The sequence below is a fragment of the Chanodichthys erythropterus genome, chromosome 7 (genome assembly GCF_024489055.1).
Source record: "Chanodichthys erythropterus isolate Z2021 chromosome 7, ASM2448905v1, whole genome shotgun sequence".
Classification (NCBI taxonomy): Eukaryota; Metazoa; Chordata; class Actinopteri; order Cypriniformes; family Xenocyprididae; genus Chanodichthys; species Chanodichthys erythropterus.
Genome location: NC_090227.1, coordinates 830,001 through 857,406, shown reverse-complemented (window position 1 = coordinate 857,406; position 27,406 = coordinate 830,001). Strand labels below are relative to the sequence as shown.

Genomic DNA, 27,406 nt, shown 5'->3' with positions numbered 1-27,406 from the left:
GTTGGAGTGTATGGAACGAAAGTTGGAATATATGGAATGGAAGTTGGAATATATGGAACGAAAGTTGGAGTGTATGGAACGAAAGTTGGAATATATGGAATGGAAGTTGGAATATATGGAACGAAAGTTGGAATATATGGAATGGAAGTTGGAATATATGGAACAAAAGTTGGAGTGTATGGAACGAAAGTTGGAGTGTATGGAACGAAAGTTGGAGTGTATGGAACTAGAGTTGTAATATATGGAACAAACATTGGAATATATGGAATGAAAGTTGGGAACTATTGAATGAAAGTTTGAATATCTGGAATGTAGTTTGGAACATGATGAATGACAGTTGGAATATATGGAACGAAAGTTGGAATGTATGGAACTAAAGTTGGAGTGTATGGAACGAAAGTTGGGATGTATGGAACTAAAGTTGTAATATATGGAACAAACATTGGAATATATGGAACGAAAGTTGGGAACTATTGAATGAAAGTTTGAATATCTGGAATGGAGTTTGGAACATGATGAATGAAAGTTTGAATATATGGAACGAAAGTTGGAATGTATGGAACTAAAATTGGAATATATGGAACGAAAGTTGGAATGTATGGAACGAAAGTTGGAATATATGTCAGGTTTGGGTGGTGGAAGGATGAGGTGAGGACTCAATTACAAAGAGAAATAGGCTTTTATTAATAATAAAATGAAACAAAAAACAAACAAAACTACCCCAAGGGGGAAAACAGACTCAACTTGGACTTGACTTGACTTGACTTAACAGGGAAGCAAACACAAGGTGACATACGATAACGAACCAGCACAGGACTGCAAACACAAGGAGAATAAATAGGACAGCAAACAAGGCAGGTAACGAGGGAGGACAGGTGGGGCAAATAAACCAATAATGAGGTAACAAGATGGGCGGGGTCAAGACAATAGACATGAGAGCACATGGCACAAAGAAACGCATGACAAGCCATGTGCTCACACCAAACATAACAAAAACACAAGCACATGGCCAATGAAGACAAAATCACAAGCCATGTGCCTCTGAACACGCAACTATGAGAGAACTCATAAGCCACATGGATGTGGCTTGAATCGCTCCCAACATGAAACAAGACACGCAGACAAGAGAGCGCACGGCCCGAGAACACTCCAGACCGCACGCTCACACAAAGACAGGACAAAAACAGGAGTGTCACAGCTCTGTCACAAAACCAAGAAATAAACTAGACAGAAGTGACAGAACCCTGACAATATATGGAACGGAAGTTGGAATATATGGAATGAAGATCTGAATATATGGATTGAACTTTGAATATATGGAACGGAATCAGAATATATGGAGTAAAAGTCTGAATATATGGGATGAAACTTGAACCAGCGCTTCTCCTCAGTGGATGATTGACATCAGAGTTTACCAGTATTTTGGAACTGATGTGTGAATGTTATCTTACCAGTAAAAGGTCTGAATATCGTTGCTTGTGTGAACACATTTGTGCATTTACCTGTGTGGAAGTAGTTCTAGTAATTTACTGCAATTTATTGGGATTACTGTGTGAGATGTCGGAGATGACAGGATGTAGACTCCAAACTGTTTGTGTTGTTTGGAATACGATCAGCTGTTGCCTACATTTTTCTAGTTCAGCAAAGTATTGGACAATTTCAGGGAATGCAGTTTTCAAAGTCATGCAGTTCAGAAGGTTGTTTCTCTGATAACAAGGATATAACTAGCTATACATTATTAAGTACTGTCAAATTTGCACTTTCATTCCATATATTGCAAATTTTGTTCCATATATTCAAACTTTCATTCCATTTATTCAAGTTTCATTCCATATATTAAAGTTTCATTGTGTTCCAATTTCCATTCCATATACTCAAACTTCTAATTATAAATACAATAATTCCCTGAGCGGCATATATATATATATATATACACACACACACACAGAGTCAAACCAAAATGTATTCAGACACCTTGAACATTTCATTCATTAATACAGTTTATTCACTATAGTTTAAGAAAATGTTAATAAAATATGACACGATCCCAGAGTTAAACTGCGCCAGAAATAAATAATCTTAATTATGTCAGATAACACTTATAATATGTCACAGTTTACTTTATTTTGCTATCCTCACTTACATAAATGAACTATAGTGTCCTGCACCCACTAGTAAAAATATATCAAAAATATCTGAATCATTTTTGGTTTGACTGTAGGTCTGTAGGTTGAAGTCAGGGTGGCCGTTTAAGTCTCATTTCACACTTTCCTATCAATTTCTGGCTTCTGCAGTAAACTGGAAGAGCCGGCTAATCTCAACTTCATTTCCAGCCGTCTAATTGAAACTACATTATGCACAAACACAATGCTGTGTCGCACAAAGCAGACAATGATGTGCAGTTCTTCAAAGCTGCAGCAGTCTTCTGTGTGTGTGTGTAAAGAAGTGTGTATAGATCAGGCATTTTTAGGAGGCTATTCTCTGTTTAGTGTTCCCTAAAAATGCTGAAACTAATATGATTTTATATCGCTGAGCCGAGGCAAATGACAGGCTGTGTGAAACCAAATTCCAAACAGGATTTAACAGAAAGCATCAAAACACACTAACAGATGGACACACACACACACACACACACACACATCCTTGTTTATACTACTTTGTGGGATCCAAATGACCCCACTAAGATAGTAAGATGAGGAATTTATGACATAGACAACATCTTAAAAATCATATATAAGAATATTTGACAAAATCTTAAAAGGCACTATAGTATGACCCTTCCCTACACTATCCCTAAACCTGCCCGTCACAGGAACCTAACGTAACCTTTCAACATTCTTATATATATCCAGTGCGTTCCAGCATGTGCTGATGGTGCTGAAGTGTGTGTGTCTGTGTGTGTTTGTGTTGCTTAGCAGCGTGATCTCGTGACCAGAGCAATCAGGCTAGTGTTCACTGTGAAAAGTGCTGTTTGCGTCTCCGACAGTAATGAATACAGGACTCCATCAAGAAGCAGGACTGAGCAACACTCTCATTTAGATTGCTGTTTCTCCTACCAATGCATGTGCTAATTACATTCAAATTAGACCGGTGAGGAAGAGAAGGAGACAAGGACTAATAAAGGGTTTCATTCTTGCCGCTATCACTCTCTCTCTCTCGCTTTGTCCGCCTCTCTATTTCATTCTCTCATTTTCTTTCTGTCTGCTTGCTCAACTCTTTAGGCTACTGTGAGCTCGGCCCGGCTCTGTCAGGTAGCAATTTAGGAGCTAACGTTTGCTGGGACAGATGATAACAGAGAGAGAGAAGCACAGAGATGTCATCTCCTGAATAACACTACCTGAGTGAAACACCCAAGGGTTATTAAATACAGCATAAACATATAAATATGTAGTTTAGTGCGAGTTTAAGTGTGCACGTGTGAGAAGGTAAAAGATCGAAAAGATTAAAAAAGAGAAAGGCTGAAACTGACGGGGAAATTCACGAGGAATGAATTGCGGCCGCTGTTTGTTTGCACTGTCTGCGTCGTTAGATTCACTAAAGGAATTATGCAAATCAGGTAACAATGCAAACACACTAAAAATGTGTTAAATGTAATTTACGTGGCACAATTTTCAGTTCTAGATCCTGCTTGAGATCGTCTGGATGCATGTGCAGTAAACATGCTCTCCATTACTGTTGTACAGAATGATTGATAGATAGATAGATAGATAGATAGATAGATAGATAGATAGATAGATAGATAGATAGATAGATAGATAGATAGATGATAGATAGATAGATAGATAGATAGATAGATAGATAGATAGATAGATAGATAGATAGATAGATAGATAGATAGATAGATAGATAGATAGATAGATAGATAGATAGATAGATAGATAGATAGAGTAATAGTAATAATACATTGTTTACTGCAAATATAATGTTAGTAAAAATACAATTGTTCATTGTTTGTTCACACTGTATTAACTAATATTAACAGATATAACTTTGGATTTTAAAAATGTATTAGTAAATGTTGAAATGAACACTGCAAAAAAAAAAAAAAAAAAAAAAAAAAAGCTTTTCTTATTTAGTATTTTTGTCTTTTTTCCAGTCCAAAAATCTAAAAATATCTAAAAGTCAGATGCTTTTACTAGATAAGTAAAAAACATTTTGTTCTTGTTTTCTGGGGGAAATAAAATAAAAATGAAGTGAGTTTTGAAGCAGAATTATTTGCCAATGGGGTAAGAGAAATATTTGGTATAGAAACAAGAACCAAGATTTCAAACAGAAACAAGATTGTTTTTTTGTTTTTCTTACCTAACTGGCAGATCATTTTGCTTGTTTTGAGCAAAAACTCACTTCATTTTGATTTTCCCCCCAGAAAACAAGAAAAAAAAATGTAATTTTACTTTACTAGATATTTAGACTGAAAACAAGACAAAAATACTAAATAAGAAAAGCATGTTTTTTTGTTTGTTTGTTTTTTGTTTTGTTTTTTTGGCAGTGAATGTAATTAACTAATGTTAACAAATGAAAGCTTATTGTAAAGTTTTACCAATTATTCATAATGCATATTTATTATGCATGTCTTTGAACCAAACATAACATTCATCCACTTCAATCGACAGTTTTATTTATTGACATTCTTCTTTACATAATTTTTACTATAAAATATCATGATTCAATGTGTCAATTGCCATTCATTTATAATTATTTGTGAAATTTACTAGCAATTTCTGAGTGAAAACTGCTTCAAAGAAAATCCTACACCATTTTTTCCCAGTGAATCCAAAATATGCATAAAAACTATGTGGAGGAAACTCAGCTAATGACTTAAACAACAAACTCTCTATGTTGTTTTTGAGCTCTACTAGATTGAATGTTGATTATTTTCCTCATATTCTCCATTGTTGCAGCTCCTCTCTTCCCAGTCTGTCAGTAACTCTCTGTTTAGTTCCTGTCTCTATGAAGCCCCTCCTTCTGAAAAGCACAATGTGCTCTGATTGGTCGGCTGGAGCAGTGTGTTGTGATTGGTGTTTGGGAAATGTCCCTCCCCTTACCATAACCGCCAGTTTCAACACACTACTAACTAACTCAACCAGGCCCTGCCCCTTTATTCTGCGCATTAATTATTTAAATGAGGAATATTGTGAAGAAACTCGAGATGGAGGCGTTTCAGAAACACTGACACTGATATGGAGAAGAACTGGAACTTTGCAGAGCTTTTTCATGATCAAACTAAAGATAAATGTGAAAAAAGCAGAATATTCATCTTTAATGTAAACACTCATGGCACAGCTCTATATCAGTGAATTAAGCCTCATGTTAAACTAGATTGCGGACTAAGACAAAGACGTTTACTGCAACATCCCATAACCGTTTCTGCTGTGACATCAGCATCAGTTCATCAATGCTAGAGAGTCACCACAGCAACATCGCCATGGTTACATTATTCACTGCAAAATCACCATGGCTACATTTCTAAGCATCCCTGTTTCTCCGGCGCTCCCTCCCAAACTCGCTCTGTCAGTCTATTGACCGCTGTTGGTTTTTCTCTCTTTCTCTGTGCCTCTTTCTATATTTTTCCCACAGGTTTACCCAGAATGCTGTGCCAGCAAAGAGAGATGGACAGTGATGACAGAGGTGCCTATTTAACACACACACACACACACACACACACACACACACACACATCAGGACTTAAAGTACTGACAGAGATACCAGCTGTTTGAAAGAAAGAGAGGAAACCTCCACATTCTGAAAAAGCCACCCGGCTCTAACTCATTACGAGTGTCTGTTTTCTGAGATCTGCTCCTCATTTGGTCTCTCCATCTTTAAGTGTTCTCGTTTTCACCTCATTCTCCATCCTGTGCTGCTCACACCAGCTCAAGGTCGATATCTGCAGATTAACTGAGAAACATCCTTATATAACTGTAAATTAGCGCAGCTCGGATCCTCTCAGGAAACACAACTACCTCGACAACCACAAGACCAACATCTCTGGACTCTCACAGTGGTTTGTGTGCAAATGGATGAATGTTTGTCTGCTCTCATCAAAAAAAGACATGTAGAAAATTGCAGTGCAGTCAGTGGTGTAGAAAATGATGCGAAGGAAGTAGAAGATTCCTCGACTGCCATCTTTCATCCGCTTTTCGGATTGGTCAGCTTGTTTTTTTTTTATCTTTCTAGTTAATCACTGCCTCATATATCAACAAAACCTAATGCTCAGATTAATTATGATTAAAAACACAGATTTATATAATATATGTGCATTATATATATATATATATATATATATATATATATATATATATATATATATATATATACAATTTGGTATATCTAATTTTTTATATAAATGCTATCTCTCTCTCTCTCTCTCTCTCTCTATATATATATATATATATATATATATATAATTTAAAAAATAATGTAAAAAAATTGTAAGTAAAATAAAATAAAAATTCTAGAAAATTGTATAATTATACATTTTAAATATAAGTTTAATATTAATATATAATTTATATTTCATACATATTTAATATATATTTATATTTAATACATATATATGAAAGTATATGTATTTGTTATATTTTCACATTTTTTTTAAATATATAAATCAACTGAAATATATATATATATATATTTAAATAAAATAATTTTAGAAAATTTTATAAAAGTTTGTGTGTGTGTATATATATACATATATATACATACATATATATACATACATATATATATATATATATATATATATATATATATATATATATATATATATATATATATATATATATATATGCGCACATTTATGTTATACATTTGAATTTCTTTTATATATGAAACATGAGCAAATCTGTGCCTCTCCTCTTCTTCTCAAATAATTCTGAATAACATGATCATCATCAGGTTTTGAACAAATGTTTGATGTCAAATGCTCTCGACCTCTGATACAGACAATTATAAGCATGCGTTGAATACAGCAGCATTCATTTAACCTGTATATTCATGAATACAAAACACTATATACTTTCTGCAATGAATAAACATCTCCATAAAAGCTCAGTGGATGAAATGAGCGGTTTAAGTGGAATGACAGAAGCTAATTGATGAATCACGTTGTGGCTAATTGAGATTGAGATTAAGTTTGCTCTGACCTCGTTCAATGCCACCCGGTCAGACCGCGTCCCTCCTGTAGCTCATTTTCTCTTTCTGAACCTTGACAGACTTTTTGATAGACATCTTTTTCCACTCCTCTATTTTTTCTGCCTTTCTCATTCATTTTGGGGCACGTCTGCATTCCTTTGTAATTTTTCATTGGGAATTTGGAGAGAAGTGTGACATTTTAACGGGTCTTGTCCTCGGCACGCTCTCCCAGAAAAAGGCTCTTCTGAATACTAAATAGATGTTCCTCTCTTCAGTCATAGAAGTCCTAAATGTCTCACTTAGAAAGACATTCTGAGCTCTAAGATACACAGGATTTATTCCTTATTCAAAAAGCTGTTTTTCCCCCTGCATTTTACTATGCAATAACTATTAAATAATGGAATGATTCAAAATGTACTTTTAAATTTAATTTCTGTGCCTCTAATGCCACTAAAAAGCAAGTTTTCAAACGTTTTAACAGATCAATTGCTTCTGAATCTACTTAAAGCCTTTTCATATAATGCATTATAAAAATGCATTAATTATGCCTTGTAAAGCAACTTATAATGGTTGAATAAAGTTACCATCACTCCAGAAATTCATCTGTGCCTGAGCATTTTGTTTCAAAGTGAATCCTGGTTCACAGTTGTTTGCAATAGAAAAGCAAGCAAGCAAACTGCATCTATCTCGGCTAGGTCAATATTAATTACTAAAGTTGTTGAGCATACAGCAGCTGTTGTAAACAAATGCAAATGCATTTTCATATCAAACAAGGTCGGCATGATCACTCAGCTCTCACACGGATTCTGACGCTTGTTTACTAACAAGTTGTAAGGCTATCGTAGTCAGGATGATCCACGTTCGGCCTTTTTTTGCTCGCAGCTGCTGAGACTAACGCTGACGACGCCAAGGTTTTTCTGTATATATATTAATATATGACCCATACAACCTTTTCCTTTACATGGAACACAAAAGAAGATATTTAGCAGAATGTCCAAGCTGCACTTTTCCATAGTGTCGGATAAAAACATATATAAGAATAAAATGACTACACATGATACATTTCTGTACTGCATGTGAAAATGATCTTTTGGTTCGGTCAGTGACTCACCCGTGATGGTAACCGAAGCTTGTCCTTCCTCTCCGAGCAGTGGATTGGTCAGTCGGCAGTTGTAGGTGCTGTTGGGCTCCAGTGTGACGGTCAGGACACTCTTCACACTGAAGAGACCCTCCTCGTTGGCTACCTGCGAGATGGTAACGTTGTCCGTCAGGTTGCGTCCCACGCCGTCCTGCCACAGCACCTGCGCCTCAGGATAACCGCCGTACGCCACACAGGTGAGGGCGACCACGTCGCCGGGCTTCAGGTTCGACTCTGTGCCCCAGGTGACCAGGGGTTTGGAGAACGGAGCTGGAGAGAGCAAGAGAGGACTAGTTAGTGTGTGTGTGTGTGTGTGTGTGTGTGTGTGTGTGTGTGTGTGTGTGTGTGTGTGTGTGTGTGTGTGTGTGTGTGTGTGTGTTTGTGTGTGTGTGTGTGTGTGTGATGTATAGCTGCAGACGCTGGACCAGTGGTCTGGAGCAGGGTTAATACTGTTAACTAAAACTATTAAAAACATTCTTGATTATTAAAAACTAAAATGAAAATTAATGAAAAAATATATATGTTTTAAGACATGTTAAATAAAATGACTAACTTGAAATAACTAAAAAACTTAAATGGATTTAAAATAAATTAAACCTAAATAATAATATTTAAAAAAAAAAAAAAATATATATATATATATATATATATATATATATATATATATATATATATATATATATATATATATATATATATATATATATATATATATATAAAATGAAAATATAAAAAGTGAACTCAAAATATTACCAATAAAATAAAAAATAAAGTAAAATAAAATAAAATAAAACAAAACAAAATAAAAAATTGGTCTGAATAAAAGTGGCTGAATGAAAATTCACTCAGCAGAAATACAGCGGTTACCCCTGTAAACAGCAGTGCTGCACTAATAAACACCACTGTATTAGGCATTATACGGAGATGGATGAAATTAAAATGCAATCAAAAAAAACTTTTCTGAAGACAGTCCCACAGAGATACATTTATACAAACTCCTTGGCTTCACATGAATCACTCGAATGCCTTATTTCAGTGTCAGAACGGTGAGATTGCAGTATGATAACATAAACCAGCAGAAACCTGCTGACACTGGCAGTTCTGGAAAACTACTGAAACCGAATGGGGGCGCTTAGCATTAAGCTGAACGACCTACCGCTGCGGTCCACCTAGGGACCGGCTTGACATGATTCCCATTAAATTGTTAATTACATTCTAGGAGCTTAGCATAAAACACACATGGCTCAACATCAGACAGAAACACGCTCATCTACGAGAGAAGACTCTCTCCCTCAACAGGGTAGCGGAACCACAGCTGGGGAGGGCTTCTGGGAAATCGGCTGGTCGTAAAGTGTTTTTGTTGGGGGTTAGTACTTCGTTGGCAGATGAAGAAATTATTGCACTACCATCCCTTGAGCAGCTACATGGAGGGAGCTGGAGGCGGCCTTATTCCCAGAGCCAATCATAATTCGGCAAACAAAAAAGTTGGACGTTGGGACGATGGGAGAAAAAGCAATCAGAAGGATGTGGGGTCGCCAAAAAGGGGGCAGTGATGCCAACCAGGCTTTAACCTCTCGCTGCTGTCCGTTTGACTGAAGATGAGACGGAACACAGAGGCTGAGACTAACCGCAGCTTTAAAATTCAGTGAATCAGTCTGTTGTTTCTTTGATTCATTGGATTTTTGCTGTTCTTCTTCAAACTAAGTCCAAATTGTCACGATTATTGATTAATCATCTGATTGTGGTTTTTAGTTCTAATCACAATTATTTAAGACAAATCGCAGTAGTTGTGCAGCTTAAATTTTAATCACATTTTGCCATCCAAATAAGGAAAATTGAATCGCCATCAAATGTATGATTTCGAAGCAGAGGAGTCATAATCTGGTGGCGTGTAAAGAAGTACCGGTCAAAAGTTTGGACACATTACTATCTTTAATGTTTTTGAAAGAAGTCTCTTATGCTTATCAAGGCTGCATTTATTTGATCAAAAATACAGAAAAAAATGTAATATTGTGAAATATTATTACAATCTAAAATAATTGTTTTCTGTTTTAATATACTTTAAACTGTAATTTATTCCTGTGATCAAAGCTGAATTTTCAGCATCATTACTCCAGTCTTCAGTCACATGATCCTTCAGAAATCATTCTGATATGATTATTTATTATCAATGTTGGAAACAGTTGTGCTGCTTAATATTATTTTGGAACTTGTGATACTTTTTTCAGGATTTATTGATGAATAAAAAGTTAAAAAGAACAGTATTTATTCAAAATAGCAACGATATAAGACTTTACTATCACTTTTTATCAATTTTACACATCCTTGATGAAAAAAAAAAATAGTATTTAACTTTTGATTGGTAATATTTCTATCTTAGATAAATGCTCTTTTTTTAACGTTTTATTCATCAAAGAATCCTGAAAAAATATCACAGGTTATAAATATTAAGCAGCACAAATGTTTTCAACATTGATAATAAATCATCATATCAGAATTATTTCTGAAGGATCATGTGACTGTTACGGGTGGCTGGTAGAGAGATGAGGCAGATACGGATTTCCACGATAATAGAGACTTTACTTCAAACAATGGCAATGAACAACAGACAGACACCTTAACAAAACAGAGAACGGACGAGGAGTGCAGGGAGTGAGTGCATTATATAGGAGTGCTAACAATAGAGTCCAGGTGCAGGTGATCTGTGATGATGAGGAGCTGACGAGGGAAGTGAGTGCAGGTGTGGAGAACAGGAGGATTCTGGGAAATGAAGTCCAGGGAAACAAGGGTTCTGTGACATTACCCCCCCCTCCCGGTAGGCGCGTCCTCGCGCCGTAGATGTAACAACCGGGAGGGGGGCGGGCGCCCTGGAGACCTCAAGCTGGTGCAGGGGGAGGAGCAAACTGGAGTGGAGGTCTCCAGGGCAGGTTCAAAAGCCATGGCAGGTCAGGGGCTGAAGGCATCCATGGCGGGTCAGGGGCTGAAGGCAGCCATGGCGGGTCAGGTGCAGCGGGCAGCCATGGCGGGTCAGGTGCAGCGGGCAGACATGCAGCAGGCATACATGGCGGGTCAGGTGCAGCGGGCAGCCATGGCGGGTCAGGTGCAGCGGGCAGCCATGGCGGGTCAGGTGCAGCGGGCAGCCATGGCGGGTCAGGAGCCGAAGCCTTCGAGGCGTTGAGCCCAGGCGTCGCTGAAGGACTGGCGGGTGATGGCGGAACCGAAGGCTCCGCCGACCGAAGCGCAGCCGGGGCTCCAGAAGGCCGCAGTGAAAGCAGAAGGACAGCCAACAAAACGAACACCGGGGGAGTGAGGAGGCCAACTGAATCCGAGGGACGGAGTGACGGAGCGGAGACGGAGGAGTGAAGTCCAGAGGGGAGGGCAGGCTGATGAATGACCAAGGTGTGAGTGGAGGCAGGATGGAGACTGGTGAAGCTGGAGGACTGATGGGCAACGGTGGAGCAGAGGGAGGTTGGAGCCGGGTGAAGGTAATCGCCCAGAGGTCCGAGGTGGAGATCTGGGCGAGGGGGCTTGAGGTGGAGGTGCAGTATAGACATGACTTGGAGGAGGCGGGAGAGGGAGGCAGGGAGGGAAAACAGTCTTTGGGCTGGAGGGTTCAAAAACACAGTTCATAGGAGCAGTAGGTTCGGCGGCGGCGGCTGGAGCGGCTGGCTCGGCGGCGGCGGCTGGAGCGGCTGGCCCGGCGGCGGCGGCTGGAGCGGCTGGCTCGGCGGCGGCGGCTGGAGCGGCTGGCTCGGCGGCGGCGGCTGGAGCGGCTGGCTCGGCGGCTGGAGCGGCTGGCTCGGCGGCGGCGGCTGGAGCGGCTGGCCCGTAGGCGTCGGCTGGAGCTGAGGGCTCGGCGGCGGCGGCTGGAGCTGAGGGCTCGTAGGCGTCGGAGACTGGAGAACTTTGCTCGGCGGCGGAGACTGGAGAACTTTGCTCGGCGGCGGAGACTGGAGAACTTTGCTCGGCGGCGGAGACTGGAGAACTTTGCTCGGCGGCGGAGACTGGAGAACTTTGCTCGGCGGCGGAGACTGGAGAACTTTGCTCGGCGGCGGAGACTGGAGAACTTTGCTCGGCGGCGGAGACTGGAGAACTTTGCTCGGCGTCGGAGACTGGAGAACTTGCTCGGCGGCGGAGACTGGAGAACTTTGCTCGGCGGCGGAGACTGGAGAACTTTGCTCGGCGGCGGAGACTGGAGAACTTTGCTCGGCGGCGGAGACTGGAGAACTTTGCTCGGCGGCGGAGACTGGAGAACTTTGCTCGGCGGCGGAGACTGGAGAACTTTGCTCGGGCGGCGGAGACTGGAGAACTTTGCTCGGCGGCGGAGACTGGAGAACTTTGCTCGGGCGGCGGAGACTGGAGAACTTTGCTCGGCGGCGGAGACTGGAGAACTTTGCTCGGCGGCGGAGACTGGAGAACTTTGCTCGGCGGCGGAGACTGGAGAACTTTGCTCGGCGGCGGAGACTGGAGAACTTTGCTCGGCGGCGGAGACTGGAGAACTTTGCTCGGCGGCGGAGACTGGAGAACTTTGCTCGGCGGCGGAGACTGGAGAACTTTGCTCGGCGGCGGAGACTGGAGAACTTTGCTCGGCGGCGGAGACTGGAGAACTTTGCTCGGCGGCGGAGACTGGAGAACTTTGCTCGGCGGCGGAGACTGGAGAACTTGGCTCGGAGGAGACTGGAGAACTTGGCTCGGAGGAGACTGGAGAACTTGGCTCGGAGGAGACTGGAGAACTTGGCTCGGCGGAGACTGGAGAACTTGGCTCGGCAGAGACTGGGGTTGAGGGCCATTTCATCCCCTCAAATACAATTAAAATCCCCACAGGCACTGGAGCTGGCTCTGGAGACACTGGAGCGGGCCCTGGAGATACTGGAGCGGGCTCTGGAGATACTGGAGCGGGCTCTGGAGATACTGGAGCGGGCTCTGGAGATACTGGAGCGGGCTCTGGAGATACTGGAGCGGGCTCTGGAGATACTGGAGCGGGCTCTGGAGATACTGGAGCGGGCTCTGGAGATACTGGAGCGGGCTCTGGAGATACTGGAGCGGGCTCTGGAGATACTGGAGCGGGCTCTGGAGATACTGGAGCGGGCTCTGGAGATACTGGAGCGGGCTCTGGAGATACTGGAGCGGGTTCTGGAGACACTGGAGCGGGCTCTGGAGACACTGGGGCCGCTTTCTTCCTCCTCCTCCGCTTACTGGGCCCAGTAGCGGAATATGGGTCCAGCCTGGGGCAGGCAGGGAGTTCGCTGGAGCGGTGTGCGGAGGAAGCCGGAGGTTGACTAACTGGCCCGGCCAACCGTGTTTCTGGATGGACCGGACGACAACACTGATCCTGAACCTCTTTCACTAAGAATTTGGAGCCATTCAACCACAAAATTAAATTGATAGTTTCGCTTAAGGAGAAACAAAAAACAGGTTCATCAAAACGGATAGTGTCGTCATCCAATCCATCCAAAAACAAGGAGATCAACTGAGCATCAGGCCAGTTAGACAAGTAAGCAAGCCAACGAACTCCTCCACATACCTCTCCAGCGAACGTCCTACCTGCAGGAGCCCGATAATGCGTTCGCTGGCTGTTAGGGTGAGAGGCGATGGAGGAGCTGGATCCAGGGAGCTGGGGAAAGTCTCCATTTTTTTTTTTTCGTGGAAAATCCGGTCGGTTTAGGTCCGTTCTTCTGTTACGGGTGGCTGGTAGAGAGATGAGGCAGATACGGATTTCCACGATAATAGAGACTTTACTTCAAACAATGGCAATGAACAACAGACAGACACCTTAACAAAACAGAGAACGGACGAGGAGTGCAGGGAGTGAGTGCATTATATAGGAGTGCTAACAATAGAGTCCAGGTGCAGGTGATCTGTGATGATGAGGAGCTGACGAGGGAAGTGAGTGCAGGTGTGGAGAACAGGAGGATTCTGGGAAATGAAGTCCAGGGAAACAAGGGTTCTGTGACAGTGACACTGAAGACTGGAGTAATGATGCTGAAAATTCAGCTTTGATCACAGGAATAAATTATATTTTAAAGTATATTAAAATAGAAAACCAATATTTTAAATTGTAATATTTCACAATATATCTTTTTTTCTGTATTTTTGCTCAAATAAATGCAGGCTTGATAAGCAGAAGAGACTTCTTTCAAAAACATTAAAAATAATAATGTGTTCAAACTTTTGTGTTCTGTATATCACAGAAACCCTGTAAACAGCAGCACTGAATTTATATATATATAATGTATTTAACAACAAATAAGCAAAAATTAGACACTTAAAGGTTTTTATAGACATATTTCTTATGTCTGTAGTGCAACTGGTTCATTTTGTGACGTGCTCCAGAAAGAAGTTCACGGAGAGCGAGATGGAAGAAAGCGCATCCCGTTTGTTTTCTTTATTTTACGAAAGCAAATGTTTTGTTGTTTTGAATGTACACAAAAATAGCTTTACAGTTTTAAATGATGTCTTACTCTTATCTATATGACCATAAAGGTTGTTTCAGCTTCTATAACATTCTTCAAAATATATTTTCTTTTTTCGTTTTAGAACAACATGAGGGTGAGTAAATGATCATTTGAAATCAACTAAGCCTTTAAGTGTCATATAAACCCGTTCATGAGAATATAATTATTGCAGATGACACATTTTTGTGGTGCTAATTGAAAATCTCCTGAAGGAGAAATGGCTGCAGCCTTATGTGAGCTCAAAATAATACTGCTAATAAATAGTAAAGATTATAATGTTCAACACTGAAAAAGACAGGATTGCTTTTGTTTAATCTTCATTAGACGTACAGAAGCAGACAGAAGCGGTACATCTCAGAGCATTAATATTACTTAATTCAAGGCATCGAAAGAGAAAGGCGAGAGAGACTGAGAGGAAGAGAGCAGAGAATGGGAAAATGCCATCTATAGATCATAAATAATGATGTACCCCGGTAAGTCTGAGTGCACTCAGCCATAAAAATAATAACACATATAGGCGGCTACAGTCGAGCACGTTCCCTGGGGACTGCAGCGAACCATCAATCACATGAAATCCTAACAATCGATATGACTGTATATTGATCAGGGTCATTGTGAGAATCGCATATAAATGATCGTGGTCATTATTGGGCCTTTGCAAAAGCACTAAGCATTTTATGACCAATAATAATCAAGATGTGCAAAGATATCAATCACACAACACGCCTGCAATATCCATAAGTGACGTAGGGTGCATAATAACACACATTACGATAAAGTATACAGTACATAATAATGCTCATAACAGCAGTGCTTCGGTATCTAGTATCCGTTCGCAGAGGCCGCCAGCAATGCTTTCAAATATCTGACAGCAGTCTCATATAGATGATATGGAATATATAGAGGCAGTAGATTTTGCAGACAGTCGATTTTCTAGATTAAAGTAACGCAAGTTAAGCTCTATTGATGGCGTTAGTGGCATGATGTCAATCATCAGAAAATCAGTTTATTGAAAAAATGAGGCACATGCACTAAAATTTCACCAACAAACAACCAGTCGATTAGTGAGTGAGGATAACTAGATTTAGATTTTTTATTTTTTTTTTTTTGCACATTAATTAGCACATTTGATTTTTTATTTTTTTTTGGTGTGTTAATTAGTATGTTGTGCTGATTTTCAATAAAACCCTCTCAGAGAAAATGTGTCTTTGAAAGGTTAATACCACAAATCAGCGTTATTTTAGTATAACTTGAGATACTTTTAGTTTACTGTATAAATGCTGGGTTACAAACAACCCAAGGTTGATTGAAAATGTATAAGTTATAATGACCCTGTCACAAATATAAATTCAGACATCAGTTACTCACACATTGTTTTTACAAATCCATAAGACTTTCATTCATCTTCGAAACCCAAATGAAGAAAGTTTTAATAAAATCTGAGTGATTTCTTTTTCTTCAGTGAAAGTCTGTTCATAATACGCAAGTAAACATAATCCACATAAATCAAGTGTATTAATAAAAGTCTTCTGAAGACATGATTATTGAATTAATAAGCCTAAATTAAATCTTTTTATTACCTCTAAAACACATAACCACCCGCCAACAAAATTATTCTGTTTTATAGTTTCATGAGTTATGAACTAAATATGAGTTACTGTAAGTGGGATGTTCAGTGGTAATAGCCACAGATACTGTCGACAGAGCTTAACTTTAAGACAACAGTTAATCAATTAATTAAGCATGTACGTCATTCCCAACATTCACTGTCCATTGGAGAGCTACATGTACCGTGTGACCTATGGCCCGGCTCTCTGATTGGTTACCTGCCACTTGCATCAGCATGGCTCCGCTGCTGTACGTTTGCACTTTGACGAAACACATGTAACTTCCCTCGTCCGCGACGCGCACTTTCTTCAGCAGGAGCGAGACGTTGCCGGCCATCAGCTGATCTGGATACAGGCTGGTGCGGTTGGCGAATCTATCATCTTGGTCGATCAGCTGATCCTGGCTCTGCCAATAACTGTGCACGATGCGCTTCGTGTCTGAGAGCTGCCAGAACACACTCAGGTCAGACAGGTTAAACTCTGCGGCCCCTGAGAAAGAGCAGTTGAGGACTGTGTCCATCCCAAACAGAGCCACCACAGGGGATTCTGGGACGTGGACATTTAGAGCTGCAGAAGAGACACAGAGAGAGAGAAAGAGTCACAGCATGAGGAATCATATGTTCACTGATCTCAGATAAGAGAGCTTGATGAATAATGAAAACATATTGTACATTTAAGAACACAGAACTTCCTCCCGTGACCAAAAACAGCTTGTATTGAAACTGTGCTGCAAAAAAACAAAAAGTCAAGGTTTGTCTGGTTAGGCAATAACCATATTTCTCTAATCACTGCAACATATTAAAAATAAAAACAGAAAATAAATATATAATTGGGCGGAAAATGATCTGGATACACACACATTATATATATATATATATATATATATATATATAGGAGGGATGGATGGATGGATGGATGGAGGGATGGAGGGATGATGGACGGATGGATGGATTAATAAATGGATGGAGGGATGAATGGAGGGATGGATTGATGGAGGGATGATGGATGGATGTATAAATGGATGGAGGGATGATGGACGGATGGATGAATAAATGGATGGAGGGATGCATGGAGGGATGAATGGAGGGATGAATGGAGGTATAAATGGATGGATGAATGGAGGGATGATGGATGGATGGATGTATAAATGGATGGAGGGATGAATGGAGGGATGATGACAGATGGGTGAATAAATGGATGGAGGGATGAATGGAGGGATGGATAGAGGTATAAATGGATGGATGGATGAATGGAGGGATGATGGATGGATGGATGTATAAATGGATGGAGGGATGAATGGAGGGATGGAAGGAGGTATAAATGGATGGATGGATGGAGGGATGAATGGATAGATGAATGGATGGATGGATGGAAGGAGGTATAAATGGATGGATGGATGGATGGATGGATGGATGAATGGAGGGATGAATGGATGGATGGATGGATGGATGGATGGATGGATGGATGGATGGAGGGATGGAGGGATGGATGGGTGGGTGGATGAATGGAGGGATAGATGGATGGAGGGATGGATGAATGGAGGGATGGATGATGGATGGATGGATGGATGGATGGATAAATGGATGGATGGATGAATGAATGGAGGGATGGATGGATGGAAGGAGGTATAAATGGATGGATGATGGATGAATAAATGGAGGGATGAATGGATTGAGGGATGGATGGATGGATTGGGGAATTAATAAATGAATGAATGAATGAATGAATGAATGAATGAATTAATGAATGAATGAATGAATGGATGGAGGGATGAATGGAGGGATGATGGATAGATGATGGATGGATGGAGGTATAAATGGATGGATGGATAGATGGATGGATGGATGGAGGAATGGATGGATGGATGGAAAGAGGTATGAATGGATGGATAAACGGATGGAGGGATGCATGGAGGGATGGATGAATGGAGGGATGGATGGATGGGTGGATGGATGAATGAATGGAGGGATGGATGGATGGGTGGATGAATGGAGGGATGGATGAATGGAGAGATGGATGGATGGAGGGATGGATGAATGAATGGAGGGATGGATGGATGGGTGAATGAATGGATGGATGGATGGGTGAATGAATGGAGGGATGGATGGATGGATGGGTGAATGAATGGATGGATGGATGGATGGGTGAGTGAATGGAGGGATAGGTTGATGGAGGGATGGATGAATGGAGGGATGGATGGGTGGATGAATGGATGGATGGATGGATGGATGCAGGGATGGATGAATGGAGGGATGGATGGAGGGATGGGTGGAGGTATAAATGGATGGATGGGTGGAGGTATAAATGGATGGATGGATGGATGGATGGATGGAGGGATGGATGGATGAATGGAGGGATGGATGGATGGATGAATGAATGAATAAATGAATGAATGAATGAATGAATGAATAAATGAATGAATGAATGAATGAATAAATGAATAAATGAATGAATGAATGAATAAATGAATAAATGAATGAATGAATGAATGAATAAATGAATGAATGAATAAATGAATAAATGAATAAATGAATGAATTAATAAATGAATGAATGAATAAATGAATAAATGAATGAATGAATAAATGAATGAATGAATGAATGAATAAATGAATGAATGAATGAATGAATGAATGAATGAATAAATGAATGAATGAATGAAGCAGTATCCCCTTTAAAGTTCAAGACTTTCACTCTCACACACACAAACTAATATTGACACTCTGATGTTTTCGTCATGATTGCGTGTCGAAGAAAGTAAACATCAACATTTCCATGTGAACGAGGATTTGACTTTCCTCATCAGTCAGTTCTCCATCTAAACTAACAGGAGCGTGTTACATCCAAACAAGACAGGAGAGAGGGAGGGAATGGATTAATGACTAAATGTTTTGTTTTCATTTATGGATGCGATATATATTTTTGTTTTTGTGGGAGATGATGCTGGATTATTATTTGTCTGAGCTGTTATTGTATCTGCTTCTGTAAGAGTGTTTGATAACCGATGCATCCGAGCGCAAAAAAAGGAAAGTCCTAAAAAATGTCCATCTTTACTCACACCGGCACACAATCACTCTTTCTGCCGTCAGAAACAGGCCCTGGACAGCTGAGAAACACATCGACAGCCTGACCAACACTGACGCATGAGAACGTCACTGAGTCAAAACACTATATGAACAACTCATGCTGTTCAACCAATGCGGGGCCGAAATGCCCTCAAATGACAGTCTATACGTCCCATGTGTTATTTCTGTGATGGCACATTTAAAGCGCCCGTGTCCCAGCCAGGATCAGCGTGTGACGGGACGGCAGAGGGAGAGCAGCGCTGATGTCATGGAAACTTCAGGAACACGTCTGTCCTCACGGTGCTGCTCACACGAACATTAATGACGCTCAAACCAGCCTCAATCTGTTTCCACACAGGGGACAGTGCTGTGTGTGTGTGTGTGTGTGTGTGTGTGTGTGTGTGTGTGTGTGTGTGTGTGTGTGTGTGTGTGTGTGTGTGTGTGTGTGTGTTTGTGTGCTGAAGAAGTTTCAAAAGTGACAATGAAATGGGAAAAAGTTTCTGACTTTGTAATATTCACAATTTGCAATATAATAACAGCTCTGATGTCTATACATAAGGCCAACTGTAAACCTAGTATAAATGACAAGCTAAATAAATGCCACCTAAAGGATTTGCTTAATAAAATAATGAACACACACACCATTTATTTTTTTTATTTTTTTTTCTATTTATTTTTTTATGAGGGCTTTTTTCTAGTTTAGGTGAGAGTGGGGCAAAAGTTAACACTTTTCTCAGTTTGTGTTCAGAGTATTTATTTTTTCCCACATATTCAGTACAATGTGGTTTTGTTTCATTAATACAGTGTATACTTTTTTCTTGATTTACCCCGCAAGAAAGTAAGTGAAATGTGAAAACATGCCCCATCTACATAGTAACATGACCATGCAACAGCTTAACATGTTATCTGATCTAATCACAAAAAAAAAAAAAAAATAATAATAATATATATATATATATATATATATATATATATATATATATATATATATATATATATATATATATATATATATATATATATATATATATATATACACACAAAACAAACTAAAATATTTTGTCAATAAAATACAATTATTAATTAGAAAATTAGATTTTTTTTTTTATACATTTTTTTAACTGCCTATTTTGGGGCATCATTAACTATGCACCGATTCAGGCTGTGGCCCCTTTAAATCGCACGCTCCCTGCCACACGAGCTCTCGACTATAATACAGTGCATTTACAGAGTTCACACACCTAATATAACCCTCAAATGGATCTTTACAAGATGTTCGTCATGCATACTGCATGCATGCTTCGGATCATGTGAGTATGGTATTTATTTGGATGTTTACATTTGATTCTGAATGAGTTTGATAGTGCTCCGTGGCTAAAGCTAACATTACACACTGCTGGAGAGATTTATAAAGAATGAAGTTGTGTTTATGAATTATACTGACTGCAAGTGTTTAAAAATGAAAATAGCGACAGCTCTTGTCTCTGTGAATACAGTAATAAACGATGGTAACTTTAACCACATTTAACAGTACATTAGCAACATGCTAACAAAACATTTAGAAAGACAATTTACAAATATCACTAAAAATATCATGATATCATGGATCATGTCAGTTATTATTGCTCCATCTGCCATTTTTCACTATTGTTCTTGCTTGCTTACCTAGTCTGATGATTCAGCTGTGCACAGATCCAGACGTTAATACTGGCTGCCCTTGTGTAATGCCTTGAACATGAGCTGGCATATGCAAATATTGGGGTCGTACATATTAATGATCCCGACTGTTACGTAACAGTCAGTGTTATGTTGAGATTCGCCTGTTCTTCAGAGGTCTTTTAAACAAATGAGATTTACATAAGAAGGAGGAAACAATGGAGTTTGAGACTCACTGTATGTCATTTCCATGAACTGAACTCTTGTTATTCAACTATGCCAAGATAAATTCAATTTTTGATTCTAGGGCACCTTTAATAATTTCTGAACATTGACTCTCAGTCTTTATTCACCTTTTTCTCATTGTTTATCAATAGAATTCATAAAAGTATAAAATAGAGCAGCATAGTTCCCATAGGGGCACATGGTGTTACAACATGCCCCACCTGCGCAACTGCGATTTAAACCCGGCTCGTGTCTTCAGCTGGTTAGATCAGCATTAAAGAACTACCTCAACTGTTAAATAACAGATATAAGATTAAAATAATATCAGATTTGTCTCATTTTAAATAAACACAAAAACATAGAGATGAAAAATTTACTCAAGTAAGAAATTTACTTTTGCTATGGTTAAATAAATGTTCAGTGATATCTTCCAAAGATTTTTTTTTAAATTTTGGCACAGTTTTTTCTCGACATAATGTTGATGCTGGCATGTGTGGAAAGTTTTAAACCATGTGTTACAACTAGCCCCGCGTTACTTTGTGCCCCGCTCTCCCCTACACTAGAAAATGTATTTAATTCTAGTTTTATATTGTCTTGATTTTACAGAACTTTGGTACAACATTTCTCGTACACTAAAAATATTGTAAAAATGCTGCAGTGAAAAACTGTTAATTGGTTTACAGAAAGTTTCCGTACTATATACGATGAATAACTGTAATAGATCTAACGGTACATTTAATGTAATTTTATGGTAAAATACTGTTAAATTCGCAGTTTTTGGAAGTGAAAAATAACAATTCATTGTAAAATTTACAGTGAAAAACCATAAATTGACATTCCCACAATTCCCTGCGTGACACTTATGCTGCGTCCGAAATCGCATACTTCCCTACTATATAGCATGCGAAAAACAGTATGCGAGGCGAGTAGTATGTCCGAATTCATAGTATTCGAAAAACAGTAGGCGAGAAGTACGCGGATGACCTACTACATCCGCCCGAATTCTGTAGTAGGCATTCGATGGACGCTGCGCTATCCCGTGATGCCACAGGAGAGGATTCTTCATAATTCAAAAAAGGCGGAAAGCGGCGATATGCAGCTCATTCAAGTCCTTAAGTACCTCAGGGAAAAACTGTGTTTATTGTGGTTAAATTGCACTTGTTTAACATAATGTAAGTAAACGGCTGACTTATTGAAAGTTTAAACAATGTAATGAGAAGATGGCTGTAAAAAGATGTTTAATCATTATTACTGACAGCACATCAAGCTAACCAACAGGTCGAGATAACGTTACATCCGCTTGTTAACACTGTTTTATTTAACGGAGACGTTCGGTGTTAAGCAGTTTAATGAGATTAGAAAACTTAACGGACAGCAACATTCAGGCGGCAGTAGTTTATAGGGCTCACAGTTTGTAGTTTTTTTTTTTTTTTTTTTTTTAGAATATGTATATTATTATCATTGTATTTATTTGTATATATTGTATATAATATTTAGGCCATGTTGTGCATTTCTCTCGCCCTCTCTGTCTATCTACACACTATTTATATATAATGTATTCAAGTTTGTTTATTGATTCATGTCTTTTGTTTCTCGTGTATTTTTATATGCATTCATTTTAACAATAAATTGCTTAATTTTGTTGCTTCAAATCAGCCTCTGTCGTGATATTCACAGATGTATTTTTACTCTGAGGTAAAATTTCCTAGCTAAATAGGTGATTATACTTTGACATATTTAAATTTGCGCGCTGATGTGACGACGCATGACAAGTGACAACATTAACATGGCGGATGTAGTACGTCCGAATTCCATTCATACTACCCATATTCATACTATATAGAACGTACTGTTTTAACGGTCGGGAAGTACGTTCAAATTCAAATGTAGTACCTACTCATGTAGTATGCGATTTCGGACGCAGCATAAGTCTTAGTTTTTCTCATTTTTTTCTAATCAGCTATGTACATTAGGGTTTATGTTACATCTAATGTTGTTAAATTAATGTTTATTGCATTTTTAAAATGTCATGCATGTTACCATGATGGTGTTTAGTGTGTGTGTGAATGACACTGTGTGCACCTTTTATATATTACTATTGTCCTCCTCAGCTTGTGATGAACTTTGATTCATCATGTGACTCTCATCACCACTGTGTTTGGTGACTGTCAGTGTATTATAAAGGTACAAAACAGATATTAGTACTTCATTAGGTTGGTAAATTAACATCATATCAGTTAATGAAATACGTTATTTTACCATAAATTTAACCGATTTTTTTTTACGTTGCTACTGTATTTTTTACGGTAAAGTTCTGGCAACCACAGCTGCCGTTTTTTTTTACAGTAAATTTTACTGGGATTTTTTTTTTTTTTACAGTGTATTTAAATAAGCTTTATTAATAAACTTGAACTTTTGAAATAACTCTCTTTTGTTCACAAAGGCTGCATTTATTTGATAAAAAATACAGTGATAATTGTGAAATATTATTATGATTTTAAAATTTGTAATTTTATTTTTTTTCCCTGATATATTATATGTCCACATTCATTTTAAAGCTCGATACTCTAACTATTTTATTTATTTATTTATTATTTTTAATAATAATAATAATTATTATTGTTGTTATTTTGTATTATTATTATTATTATTATTATTATTTTATTTTATTTTTATATTTTATTTTTTATTTTATTTCATAAAAGTTGATTCTAGTAGAATACACTACTGGAGTCTCTTCTGCTAATCAAGGCTGCATTTATTTTATCAGAAACACAGTAAAAATGTGAAATATTATTCCAGTGTAAATCATCTGTTTTCTATGTGAATATATAGTAAAGTGTAATTTATTCCTGTGATCAAAGCTGAATTTTCAGCATCATTACTCCAGTCTTCAGTGTCACATGATCCTTCAGAAATCATTCTGATATGATGATTTGATGCTCAAGAAACATTTATGATTATTATCAATGTTGAAAGTTCATATTTTTGTGGAAACTGTCATACATTTTATTTTTCAGGATTCTTTGATGAATAGAAAGTTGAAAAGAACAACATCTTGGTTTGATTTTAAATATGACCCCCAGATGTCACTGATGTTAATATCTATAGAAGGTGATGGTCCATTTAATTTCACATTGATTCATATCCAATTAGAAGTCATTATAATCATTATATATAATTAAACAACAAATTAGTTCAAATTATCTTTAATACCATGCTGCTGGATTACATCTGTTCACAGTAATTTGTTTAATGCAAAAACGTGTGTATGTATGCTTTGTATAAATGTGTTTATAATATACTCTGGCCTGTGTTTAAACTCTGTCCAGCTTCACTGGTAGATCTGATCTTCACTATCTGTGATCTTCAGAGGTGAAACCGTGCAGCGTGTCTTCATACGTGCAGGAAATGCGGTCAAAAGAAGGACTAAAGTTAGAGAGAGAGCGTGAGCTGCTGGATGGGCATCAGAAGCTGTAAATAAACAGAGCAGGGATGTGTGGCGGCATATATAAGGGCCTTAATGACTTTATTTGATTGCGATGGCACAGGTTCCTCGCTCTCCTTCCCGTTTTCTCTCTCTCTCTCTCTCTCTCTCTCTCTCTCTCAGTGACTCAAATGTTGCCCGGCACCATTAACACAAAGTGGCGGATGTAAATTCAAATTAGCCTCCCTCCTCAAAACTCACACCTACCCCAACATCGTCCCGCTGTTCTCGCTAAAAGCCTTCTCCTAGATCAATCTGTGGTATTTCCAATGTTCCAGCACTCTTACATAATTCCTAATCCTGGCATTCACTGCAGACGCGGAGCAGATTCACATTTAAAGTGTTTGAATGAGGATTTGGAGCTTTTCAATGGTCTTTCAGTGCTTTAGTTAGCAGCTATTGAAGCAGTCGCTCGATGTGTTCGCCTGCTGTTTCTGCCATATTTTAATCTTTTAATTGTTTTCATACCTTTGTCAACTATATATAGCATTTTAGGATGAAGCTGTTTATCAACTCAAGATGGCATGTGAAGTCTTGCAATAGAAAAATGCTTTGTCAGGGAGTATAAATGTGGTAATGTCTAAATAAACTGGAATAAATAAAATGTATGACAGTTTCCACAAAAATATTTCAACACTGATAATAATCATAAATGTGTCTTGAGCATCAAATCATCATATTAGAATGATTTCTGAACGATCATGTGACACTGAAGACTGGAGTAATGATGCTGAAAATTCAGCTTTGATCACAGGAATAAAATACACTTTACTATATATTCACATAGAAAACAGCTGATTTACATTGGAATAATATTTCACAATTTTTACTGTATTTTTTATCAAATAAATGCAGCCTTGGTGAGTAGAAGAGACTTTTATAAAATAAAATTAATTTTAAAAATTATAATAATAAGAGCAGACAGTAAAGAGTATTGAACTTTAACATGAATGTGGACAAATAATATATCAGAAAAAAAAAAAAAAAATGTAATTAAAAATGATGTTTCCTCAGGAACTGAAGCTGAAGTGGATCTGCTGTTCATTTAATATCATTTAAAGAGATTATTATCATTTCCAGAGATTTGATTGGTTCATCTTCCATCCTACAGGTCTGTTGAAGCAGTGAATGGTGACAGTCCTGGAGGATTTCACATTTAGATTCACTTTAGATCTAGTCTAGACATCTAAAAATACTTCACAAATACAATATTTCACTTTCACAAAGTCAGTGAGAGTAAATTCAGTTCTCCGGTGTGTGACTGCCTCAGATTGGATCAGATCAGATGTGAGTTTATGGTAAGTGACAGACCGGACTGTATCGGACACACTCATCCCTCCGCTCTCCTCCAGCTGTCTCCTTATATTTGAAAAAAAAAAAAATCTTATATTTGCCTTTAACATCATAGAGAGTCAGTGTTGCCACGATGCCATTTCCCATGTCTCCAGAGTGATGAGTCACATGATATTTACAGCTCAGTTGATTGGCTCAAAAAACCCTGTTGGCTTATTTACACTTAAAGTCGGCGAACACTCGTCTTTTCTTCCTTATTGTTCTGTATATCCGAGAGAATTGCTTCTGGAACAAGAACAAATGTAGGGCGGGGCTTGATTCTGTCTGTGGGGAATTGATTGGATGGTTGTGGTTTGCTATTGGTGGATCTCATGTGAGTGACAGGTTGCCCCGCCCTCATCATCAGAGAAGATGCAAGAGGAAGATATTCTGATTCAAGATTACCAGAACATGAATTTAAATCATACATACTGCAATATTTCATAAAAAAAAATATATATATATATATATTACCAGATGGGTAAAGTTTGTAAACAAACGTTGATGTTGGCTTGACAAAGCCTTGTCTGAAAGTTAAAAGCACATAGCTAACATGTTACTGGCATGATTTTCCGTTTGTTAGCATGATTTGGATGTTGCTAATGTGTTGCTAGCATGACTTGGCATGTTGTTTACATGAATAAGTATAGTTGCGTCCCAAATGACATACTATACACTATGTACTTGTGTACTATGCACTCATCCATGTAGTGCGTGAATTATATAAGGTTATTTTGTCATTTCGATCCTCCCTTCCCCTCCACTACGTAATTAAAGCTGCGACAGTTGAGTGTATGAAGTGTCCAACATTCCACACTTCGTTTTTTCCGTTAATTCAGTGCATCATCCGGGTATTTAAAGTGCACTTTTTCTTTTTGGAATTTTCAGTGTGAACAAACTACTCATACATGTTTTAGCATGTTGATAGAATGAATTAACATATTTCTATCTTATTTCTAACATTATTTAACACACTGCTAGCATGAATTATCATGTGAATTAGCATATGACTAGCACGTTTTAACATTTTGGTAGCATGAATTAGCATTTTGCTAGCATGAATTAACATGTTGCTAGCATTTGTTTCTAACGATTTAGAACATTGTTAGCATGAATTAGCATGTTGCTAATATGTTTCTAACATGATTTAACACTTTACTAGCATGATTTAGCACATGGTTGGCATGAATTAGCACACTGCTACCATGAAATAGCATGTTGCTATCATTACTATCATGCTGCTAACATATTGCTAGCATTATTTAACATTTAACATTATTTAACATTTTGCTAGCATTTTGGTAGAATGAA

The 27,406-nt window shown here is 38.5% G+C and overlaps 1 protein-coding gene across 3 annotated transcripts in view; it reads right to left on the bottom strand.

Moving 5' to 3' along the window:
• cd276 (CD276 molecule) overlaps window positions 1–27,406 on the bottom strand; it is a 112,817-nt gene that overhangs the window by 69,442 nt on the left and 15,969 nt on the right. For all 3 annotated transcript variants that reach the window (XM_067388909.1, XM_067388912.1, XM_067388910.1), the window contains exons 3-4: window positions 16,551–16,898; window positions 8,243–8,539 (exon numbers count right to left, since the gene is read on the bottom strand). In XM_067388909.1, the coding sequence (XP_067245010.1) occupies window positions 8,243–8,539; window positions 16,551–16,898 (645 nt within the window). The remainder of the gene's footprint in view (window positions 1–8,242; window positions 8,540–16,550; window positions 16,899–27,406) is intronic.